Source organism: Rhinolophus sinicus, chromosome 18 (genome assembly GCF_057876585.1).
Source record: "Rhinolophus sinicus isolate RSI-liver-muscle chromosome 18, RSI-T2T, whole genome shotgun sequence".
NCBI classification, from domain to species: Eukaryota; Metazoa; Chordata; class Mammalia; order Chiroptera; family Rhinolophidae; genus Rhinolophus; species Rhinolophus sinicus.
In genome coordinates, this window is record NC_142518.1 from 38,192,906 (window position 1) to 38,203,879 (window position 10,974).

At 47.4% G+C, this 10,974-nt stretch overlaps 1 protein-coding gene across 1 annotated transcript; it reads left to right on the plus strand.

Moving 5' to 3' along the window:
- Nucleotides 1–2,820: 2,820 nt before the first annotated feature.
- USP27X (ubiquitin specific peptidase 27 X-linked) lies at nt 2,821–6,250 on the plus strand. The gene has a single exon (XM_019718725.3). The coding sequence runs from the start codon at nt 4,049–4,051 to the stop codon at nt 5,363–5,365; it is 1,317 nt and encodes a 438-aa protein (XP_019574284.2). The 5' UTR covers nt 2,821–4,048; the 3' UTR covers nt 5,366–6,250.
- The last annotated feature ends 4,724 nt before the right edge of the window (nt 6,251–10,974 follow it).

Genomic DNA, 10,974 nt, shown 5'->3' on the forward strand with positions numbered 1-10,974 from the left:
GTGTCTATGAGTTTCTGTTTCTCATTTGTTTGTCTTGTTTTTTGTTGTTTTTGGTTTATATACCACATATCAGTGAAATCACATGGTTCTCTGTTTTTTTCTGTCTGACTTATTTCGCTTGCAATTATAATCTCAAGATCCATCCATGTTGTCACAAATGGTCCTATTTCATCTTTTCTTACCGCTGAATAGTATTCCATTGTGTATGTATACCACAACTTCTTTATCCATTCATCTATCGAAGGACATTTTGGTTATTTCCATGTCTTGGCCACCGTAAATAAAGCTGCAATGAACATTGGAGCACACGTGTCTTTATGTATAAATGTTAAAAAGCATTTAAATAGCAAAAAAAAATACATATTTTTGCTGCAGTGGAATAGGATAATCAATAAAATCATTTCACATGCAAAAATATATATTATTGGGATAAAATCCTGCTGGAACAAATAGAATTAAGAATTCAGGGAGAAAAGGGGAAATGTACAACTTGCAACTATCAAAGAAGAGCTCAGTTATAAACTTTTTAAACAAGAAAATGGTGGCACTCAAATCACTAAGGTATTTAGGTTTCAGTGGTTTCATATAGAATCGTGATGTAACTGTTTTGTTTGTGAACATTAATATTTGTTAGAAATCACATTATTTCCAGCTGACATTTTTGATGCAAAATTTTAGAAGTCCCAACGTGTATGACACAACGTTAAAAATATTTTTAGGAAGTTTTTTGATATAAGCCAACAATTGTATATAAACATATAGAATATTCAAGGGACTGTCATATACTCTTTTGCCACCTTGTGGTCAGAGGTGTATCCAAGCCCAGGCACTGTGACTGCAGTGAGGAGGGGTCTCTCCTTAGGTGGCCCCTCTGCTAGCCTACAGTCGGGTCTTTGTGAGGCAGAGGTGGTGACATTTGCCCAGGACTGAATCCAGACCCATACAAGTACTAAGCATGAAAAAGATTATGCTGACACCCCCTGCACGTGATGCAGAGCAAAAGCAACATGCAATCCAGAAAGGAATGTAAGGAAGCACAACAAAATTCTGACTTTTCCCATAAGAACTATTTTTTCTTTTTTAATGTCAAAATGTTTCTGATATTTTTTTCTTGATTCTCTTGTTTTTGGTGCTTCTTCTTTTTCTGGTGACCTACACACTTCCTTAGGCTGACTTTTGGGGAACCCAGCCCTGATTCTGGCCTTGGGCAAGTTTGTTTGGTTCAGGGCTGTGTCCACAGCTCCTAGTAAAACACCTGGCTCTGGGTTGGAGCTGACATTTGTTGAGGGAATGATGGCAGAGCCCCCAACTTCCAGAACATGCTAGACCTTTGGGCTTCTGCAGGAAGTTGATTGGTAAGGCAGTCAGGTTGCCATGGTGTCTTCAGGGGTAGACAGTCCCAGGTACACAGAGATCTAGGGCTCTTGGATGTCTGTTACTGTGTGGAGGTGGGATGAGAGTGCCTCCTGTCCTTCCACACCCACTCCATGACTTCCGTCATTTTTAGCAGCAGTAGCAGAAGCAGGATTCCTTCAGTGGGTGAACTACTTGCAGTTCCTCTGGTTGCAGACCACAAAGGACAGGATTTACTGGAAGGATGCTGGGGTGCTTCAAGGAATAGAAGCAAGAGTTGGCTTAGGGAGAGGAGGCACCAGGGCAGCTCTGGAGACCTCAGCTGTAGGGGAACCAGGCATCCTATCCTCCTTAAGGGCACCCCATTCCTGACAACCAACTCCTGCTAACTCCAGGAGGCCTAGGCACACCCCTGCCTGCAGAAAGGGGCCAAGTGGAGAGGTGATGTCCCATGCTAACCAAGGAGAACTGTGCTAGGGTATCATGAGACAGCACAGCCCCACAAGCTGGGCAGTGTGTACTGGGCCAAGGCCAGCCATCGCCAGGAATCAGGGACTGACCCTTCTAGAACACACCCTCCCTGATCTTCCAGCACGGGCTATTTACTTCTCTGAGCCCCATTCTGACACCTGCCCTGGGCTGCCCTCCCTGTAACCAGCACCTGTAGCCACTCCGACATCCCCCAGCGCGCCCAGGACCTGAGCTCAGTCTTCATGGGCCCACTGCCAGCAGCTCTCAGTGGAGGAGCTCCCCTAGGCCCTCAGACTCAGGCCCGCTCCCTCCCCTGCTCCCAGCTGCTAGGGCTTGAGGGTCTTGGGGTGGGGTCCTGCAGTTCAGGCCCCTCTCTCAGCCACAGGGGAGGTGCCAGCTGTAAGCATGACGTTGTTGTGCCTGGTCCTTCCTGCTGCCCAGTGTCTGCTGTGCCAGAAGGCCAGGAGCCAAACCCTCAACCCACCGGTGGCCTTGGGAGCCCGAGGAGGAGGCGAGGAGCTGGCACAGCCTCGGAGGAGCACTGATAAGATGCGCAAAGGGGCGTTCCTCTTCAGGCCCAGCGGCCTTGGGAGCCCTGCCCCTGGGAATCTGGGGTCTAAGCCTGCCCCAGAATGGAGTTGGAGCTTCATCCTTATCGGGCAGGGGGGCAGAACCTGGGGTGGGAGGGGAGCCTGGCAGGCTCAGCTGCAGAGATGATGGCCTATCACAGCTTCTGACTGCGCTCCTCAGGACCCGGCCTCTGAGAGGACATTTCACAGCTCCAAAGACCTTTCTGGATTTGGTTACTCCTGTGTCCCTGGCCCCGCAGTGCTGGGGTAAGCTGTCTGGACGGAGCGAAGGACGAGGGGAGGGGAGGAGACAACGAAGGGGGTCGGAGCAGCGATTGGAGCCGAGAACTGGAAGCGCCTTAAAGAGACTGCGCGGTCCCCGCCCCCCTTCCCGCCAGCCTCAATGAATTAGAGCTGTGTTTCCCAAACTTGCCTGATCATAAGAATCCTCTCGGGTCCTAGTTAAAGATACAGGTTCCGGAGCACCTCCGTTCGAGATCCTGCTTCAGTGGGTCTGCGGGTGGAACCGAGGAATCTGTAATTTTAACACGCTCCCACGTGATTCTCGGGAACAAGCAAGTTTGGGAAATATTGAATTAAAGGAAACGGGGCCTGGCTGCAGAAGCGGCCTCCGCTAGGGGGCTACGGCGGGAGGATTCCCGGGGGCGTCGCCTGCTTCCGCCGCCGCCTCCAGTGAAAGTCCCTCTTGGGTCCAGCTGCCACAGCCACCACGCTCCCTCAGGCCGGGCGGGGGACACCCCAGGTCTGCGTGGCCCCCGCGCCGCCACGCCCAGTGGCCTCCCGAGCCCAGTGAGCAGGGGGAGGAGCCGCCGCCAGTGGAGGCGGAGGAGGTAGAGGAGGCGGAGACGGCGGAGACCGCGGCGGAGAAGGCGGAGAGGAAGGTGGAGGCGGAGGCGAAGGTGGAGGGGAAGGTGGAGGCGGCGGGGAAGGTGGACGCCAGCGGGAAGGTGGAGGCGGCGGGGAAGGTGGACGCCACCGGGAAGGTGGAGCTGGCGGAGGGACCGGGCGGCCGGGTTGAGCTCAAGCTGGAGCCCGAACCCGAGCCGGTACGGGAGGCGGAGCAGGAGCCGAAGGGGGAGCCGAAGCAAGAGCTGGAGGATGAGAACCCAGCGCGGAGCGGCGGTGGCGGCGGCAGCAGCAACGAGGTTCCTCCCCCCACCCTTCCCTCCGACCCTCCGCAGCTCCCGGATCCCTCTCCGCGGCGCAGTCGTGCCCCCCGCCGCCGACCCCGGCCGCGGCCGCAGACCCGGTTCCGTACCCCGCCGCAGCCTAGGCCACGGCCCCCGCCCCGGCCCCGGCCCCGGCGCGGCCCTGGGGGCGGATGCCTGGATGTGGATTTCGCTGTGGGTCCACCAGGCTGTTCCCACGTGAACAGCTTTAAGGTGGGAGAGAACTGGAGGCAGGAACTGCGGGTGATCTACCAGTGCTTCGTGTGGTGTGGAACCCCAGAGACCAGGAAAAGCAAGGCAAAGTCGTGCATCTGCCATGTGTGCAGCACCCATCTGAACAGACTCCACTCTTGCCTTTCCTGTGTCTTCTTTGGCTGCTTCACGGAGAAACACATCCATGAGCACGCTGAGACGAAACAACACAACTTAGCTGTAGACCTTTACTATGGAGGTATATACTGCTTTATGTGTAAGGACTATGTATATGACAAAGACATTGAGCAAATTGCCAAAGAAGAGCAAGGAGAAGCTTTGAAATTACAAGCCTCCACCTCAACCGAGGTTTCTCACCAGCAGTGTTCAGTACCCCGCCTCGGTGAGAAATACCCAACCTGGGAGACAACCAAACCCGAGTTAGAACTGCTGGGACACAACCCAAGGAGAAGAAGAATCACTTCCAGTTTTACCATCGGTTTAAGAGGACTAATCAATCTTGGCAACACGTGCTTTATGAACTGCATCGTCCAGGCCCTGACCCACACTCCAATCCTGAGAGATTTTTTCCTCTCTGACAGGCACAGATGTGAAATGCCAAGTCCAGAGTTGTGTCTGGTCTGTGAGATGTCTTCACTTTTTCGGGAGTTGTATTCTGGAAACCCATCTCCTCATGTTCCCTATAAATTACTACACCTGGTATGGATACATGCACGTCATTTAGCAGGGTACAGGCAACAGGATGCCCACGAGTTCCTCATTGCAGCGTTAGATGTCCTGCACCGGCACTGCAAAGGTGATGATGCTGGGAAGGTGGCCAACAATCCCAACCACTGTAACTGCATCATAGACCAAATCTTTACAGGTGGCCTACAGTCCGATGTCACCTGTCAAGCCTGCCATGGCGTCTCCACCACCATAGACCCATGCTGGGACATCAGTTTGGACTTGCCTGGCTCTTGCACCTCCTTTTGGCCCATGAGTCCAGGGAGGGAGAGCAGTGTGAATGGGGAAAGCCACATACCAGGAACTACCACACTCACGGACTGCTTGCGAAGGTTTACAAGGCCAGAGCACCTAGGGAGCAGTGCCAAAATCAAATGTGGTAGTTGCCAAAGCTACCAGGAATCTACCAAACAGCTCACAATGAATAAATTACCTGTTGTTGCCTGTTTTCATTTCAAACGGTTTGAACACTCAGCCAAACAGAGGCGCAAGATCACTACATTCATATCCTTTCCTCTAGAGCTGGATATGACACCGTTTATGGCCTCTAGTAAAGAGAGCAGGATGAATGGACAATTGCAGCTGCCAACCAGTAGTGGAAACGACGAGAATAAGTATTCCTTGTTTGCTGTGGTTAATCACCAAGGAACTTTGGAGAGTGGCCACTACACCAGCTTCATCCGGCACCACAAGGACCAGTGGTTCAAGTGTGATGATGCTGTCATCACCAAGGCCAGTATTAAGGACGTTCTGGACAGTGAAGGGTATTTACTGTTCTATCACAAACAGGTCCTCGAACATGAGTCAGAAAAAGTGAAAGAAATGAATACACAAGCCTACTGAATTGACACACAGACCTACCTGTAATGGAAGATGACGACACCTATACCACAACTGGCATCGATATTTAAAGGACCTACTTGCATGGCCCATGGGCCTGACAGAGTAAGAACTGAACAGTACCCAGTGTCTAAAAGGTCCTGATTGGAAGAGAAATAGAAGGGTTGGGAGAAGAGGCTCTAGTCTAAGCAGTCAATTAAAGGAAAAATAAATGGCTGGAATGCTCTGTGAGAGGAAGGCAGGAGCAGGGAGGTCCTGACACTGGTACATAGCCTATATTCCTCCAAAAGATTGTGTGGGGAAGTATGGGGAGGGAGGGGGGTGGTGTGTGGGGGGGTGTGCCCTTGTAACCGTAAAACATCTTTCTCCATGGTTGTTTCAGCTTCAACTGACCAATCACATAACAGTTATATGTTTGGGGGGTAAAAAGAAAAGTTTATACAAATGTAGCCCATTACATATATGGGTATGAAAGCGGAAAAGTGGAGGAGGCAGGGATATCTCATTGACAAACACCTTTGCCAGTTTCTTTGTATTCGTGATTTTTTGTGCTATTAAATGCAGTATTAAAAAAATAAAAGCCCACATGGGCTAGTGAAAAAAGAAGAAATAAGGGGGCTTGTATAAGGGGAGCAAATGGCTCCAATAGCAGAGAAGACAAGAAATACTGTAAGATAAGCAACCAACACAGACAGGCCTCAGCTACGAGTATTGTGTGTGTGTTTAAAAAAAAAAAAGCTGTATGATATACTTGAGCAAATCAATGAACCTCTTTGCAAGTGTTTTCTCATCTGTACAATGCAGATAATCCCTACCTTAAAGGGTTATTGTTAAAGATTAAGTGATATAAAATGTGTCAAAGTATAAAGTAAAAGGCTTGGAACTTTGTAGGGGCTCAGTAAACATTTGTTGGGTCTGAAACTTCTTTGGACCAGGACAAGAATGTATCAGAGGTAAGGGTCAGTCCTACCTGAGACCCATGGACAGAACGGGCATACATCATGTCACATGCAGTCACACACACACACAACTCCGTCCCAAACACTGCCCACTTGGAGCCTCAAGGCAAAGGACTCCACCATTGTTCTTGTATAGAGAGCATCACAGCTGATGCCACACCCAGGATTGGGGAGAGAATCACAGTTGTCCCCAAAAGTCATTATTCTGCCCATTTGGAAGACTGTCATGTTGCTTTCATGACTCAGCACCCCAGTGATGGAACTGTTAGGGCCACTAAGCTGCCAAGCTTCTACATGAGGGTGTTTGGTGATCTTTGCCTTCCACAAGCATTATGGGTGTAGCTGTTATATTCACCTGCAGGCATAGATCAGTAGAAAGACTGTTTTCCAAAGCTCACTGGTCCGCCAGCCCAGAGATATTGATGGAGCGGCTTGTTGTCCTCTTCCCTGGTTCTCACAGAGGGCAGAGTGACTTGCAGAGAGCTAAGGCAAAACAGATGGGCTGCACCCAGGTTGAGGTAAGCACTGGTGGTTCCTTCTTTTCTTCTCAGCATCAGATACAAAAGTGCCATCAGACACAAAACTAGGAAATCCTGGGGCGGGGAATGGAATGTGTATCAGACCTATGGGGCTTGGATCCACTGGCTCTGGTAAAAGGCTGGGCTTCCTAAGTCTACTTCGTGGTCCACTCATTTAGAAATACACATTTATTTAAGTGGTTGTAGGTGCATCCCCAACTAGCTCATAGGCTTTTTTTTTCCTTTGGACGGGTTGTGTCTCCTCTTTTGTACCCTGGGCTGCATCCTCAACCCCTAGCACAGTTCCTGGCACATAGTAAGTAGCTATTCAAAACATTTACTGGGTGGATGAATGAACCAATACACCTTCGTTTCATAACCAAACTTTCACCAATACCCAGGGCCCATAATCCTCAGGAGAAAATGTAAAAAGTGCTATGTTTGAGATCTTGTAGGATAGGGGAGATCAAGAGATGAGTGGCCTCAGATGCCACTTGACAACTTCATGCCGGGTGTCTGACTACCTTTTGGGGTGTGTTTGGTAGCCCTGCCTGGGAAGACAGCCATGCCCTCCTTCCTCATCTTGGCCCCTTCCGTCAGGCATGTGCCACTAGATTCTGACTGCTTGCACAGAAATGGTCTTTTACATTTTAAAAACATTTTTATTTGGAAATGATTTTAAACTTACAGGAAAGTTGGAAAAATAAAAAAAAAGTGTAAAGAACACCTGTATCCCCTTTACCAGACTCACCTATTGCTAACAGTTTACCTCATTTGCTTTATAGTTTGTATGTATGCTCGCGATCTCTCTCTCATATTTGGACCATATGAGGGTAAATTATATCATAGCCCTTCTATAGTACTATAGTACTTCAGCGTGTATTTCCTAAGAATAGGCATATTCTCTGCATCACTGTATAGTTAACAACTTCAGTAAATTTAACACTGATACAATACTATTATTCAATCTGCAATTTGTACTCCAATTTTGTCCATTGAGACGATAATGTCCTTTATAGCATTTTCTCTGTCCATCACAGGATTTGGTATAGCGTGAGGTGTTGCTTTTAGTTGTCATGTCTCTTTAGCCTCCTTTAGTCTGGAACATTTCTACAACCTTTCTTTACCTTGTATAGCATTAGCATTTTTTAACAGAATGTTCCTCATTTTGGGTTTGTCTGATACAGAAACTGTCTTTTAAATACCCCACACTCAGGAATAGTTCTAAGAGATATGAAGGGCGCAAGACTGCTGAAGCTGACCTCCCCTCTCTACTGGTGGAAGGCACAGACCACCAGAGGGAGCAGCTGTGCCTGGCACTTCCTGATGGAAGCACGCACCTCCTCTGGAAAACACCATTGTCCCTCAGCAACAGGGGAGCCATTCAAGTCCAGCCCCATGCCCCTACCTGTCACCAACCCCCAAATTGATCCATGGCCTACTTTCAGGTCACATCACTGTGGGACAGAACAGGTATGTGTTATCTTGAGCTCAAATGGAGATTCAGTCATGTTTGAGCATGTCTGGCACATGGGTGGGCACCTCCATGGTTGGGGCCTTTAGGGGGATCAGGAGCTAACATCCTTGGTACCTTTATCAACATTCCGGAGGTGGGCACAGCAGCAGTGGGTTGGGGCAGGGGAGAGGTAAGTATTTCTTAAGGAGCTTTGTGAGCAGAGAACACAAAGATGGGGCCCAGAAATAGTAAGGGAGAACATGAGAGATGCCAAAAACAGATTGGTTTGTGATCTACTGGGGACATTCAGACACAATTGGGCTATTTTACACGAGGACTGGAATTCCTGTGTAAATTCCAGATGTGGGCAAGAGCTGGTGAAATTTAAGCTAATTCTTTAACTGAAACTCCATCTATTTCCCCAAGCTGGTAAGGGCGGGGAAACTCAGTTTACATGTTGGTCTATGATCTGGGCCCAGACAGGAACAGACAAAAGCTGGGTGCTCACAACTCAGTGCCTTATCTACCTATAGAGCTCAGAATGAGGGACTGAGCAATGGGGTATTTCCCTTTCACCTGTGACACTCGCTTCCTACAGTTTCTTGGCCTAACCAGGTTGAAAATCCAATACTACCACCTCCCATCTAAAACTTACCTCAGCCCACACTTCACGTAGGTAACTGCCTTACTTCTTCCCCATCCACAGGGAATCCTGATCAGGGATGCCATCAACCAAGAGGTCTTTTTCAGTCAAGAAACAGTGGCCCTCGTATGATTCATATTGTCATGATGCAGTAGACCTGGTGCCAGGAACCTGTGTTTACACCAAATGTATGTTCACAGCCAGAAGTGAAGGCCCAGGTTCTCTGAGAGTATGAAACCCAGCATCCACAGCAGTGTGTCACAATGCACTGACTGTCCCCTGCAGGTGACCCAATACTATTTTCAACTCTTGTATTGAAGTATATCAAATATACAGGAAATACACATGTCATAAGGGCACAACTTGATGAATTTCTAGAAAATAAACACACCTCTGTAAACAACATCCAGAGCAAGATGACTTACCCATAAGTGAGGACCCCCTCCTGCTTCCTTCCACTCAATAACCTCAAAGGGTAATTCCTATCCTGACTTCTTCCATTGTAGATTAGCATTACCTTTTTTATGCCTTCTATAAATAGAATTGTTCAGTATGTATACTTTTATGTCTAGCTTCTTTTGCTCAACATTATTTTATGAGCTTTAGATATGAAGTCTTTTTGTCAAGAAAAATTATGAGCAGCATCATTACTTCTGCCTAATAAATTAGAAGTAAGAAACTCTACTCTTCCCAGTGATTTCTGACATATTGAACCAACTCAAAAGGACCAAGGCCACTGCAAAGTTGGACCTCAAGAGTGTCTGTAATTTCACTCGGGTACAAGAAAATGGTGGATGTTTGTTTCTAACAAGCTTATAGACACAGACAAGAGTATGGTGGTTACCAGAGGGTAAGGTGGGTAGGAGGAGGATGAAGAAGGTAAAGGAGGTCAAATGTATGGAGACAAAAGGAGACTAGACTCTGGGTGGTGAGCACCAGTGCAATATACGGATGATGGATTATAGAATTGTACACCTGAAACTTATATAATGTTATTAATCAATGTCACCCCACTAAATGTAATTAAATTTTAAAAATCCACAAAATGAAAAAGCAAAACAAAACCTGGTGGATGGAAAAGAGCCTTCCAGATAAGCTTGGAATAACAAGTACCAAGAAAGTCAATCTTGGGCCCTGTTCTGTCCAATAATCTTGGATCCCAGCACTGTTCCATCACCTCCTCAATGGGACTCTATTCTAGTAAGTTCTCAAACTTTAACTTGTATCAGAGTCACCTGGAGGGCTTGCTAATGCACAGATTGCTGGGTCCTGCCCCCGAATTTCTGATTTCAGTAGATCTGGGGTGGGGGCTTGATAATTTGCATTTCTAACACATTCCCAGGTGATGTTCATGCTTCTGGTTCTGTGATCACACTTTGAGAACCACTGAGCTATTCAATTTGTTTTCACACCATGGTACTTGGAGCCCAAGGAGGCTGTGAAGATGCCCTGGGGAGCACCTTGGAGAGCACCTTGGAGAGCAAGGGGGAGGGTAAATTGGTGAAGATCAGGAACTCTCAGCCCCACTTCAACCAGAGCAAATCCTCTCTGTTTTATATGTCGGGGTTCCAAGTAATACTTGAAGACAGGGTTTTGCTACTAAAAATTTTAAAAGTTGAAAATCACTATGCTAAGGAATTTTAGAACCCCAGAGGAATGATAGATTTAAACTACATGGGGCATATCTGGAAAATAATCCAACATGCTACAGAGACCTGGCCTCATATGTGCCCTTAATCTAGATGATCCTGAGGGGAACTTAATTTCCTTGGAACTTAAAGAAGTGTGTACTTATGCGAATGGAAGTGATAAGGGAAAGTGCTTAATTATAAATAAGGTGCAATATTACATGTATAAAGTATGTTTTTTTTCTGACAGTACGGCACACTAAGATGACATGAATAAGTGCCTTCCCAACTACAAACACATATTTAGCTATAATAAAAATTTTAATATATAGCTGAGCTTTAAAACACAAAAAATAAAATCTCTGGAGAAACAAAAAGAAAAAATTAAAGCCAGTCTAATACTTGTAA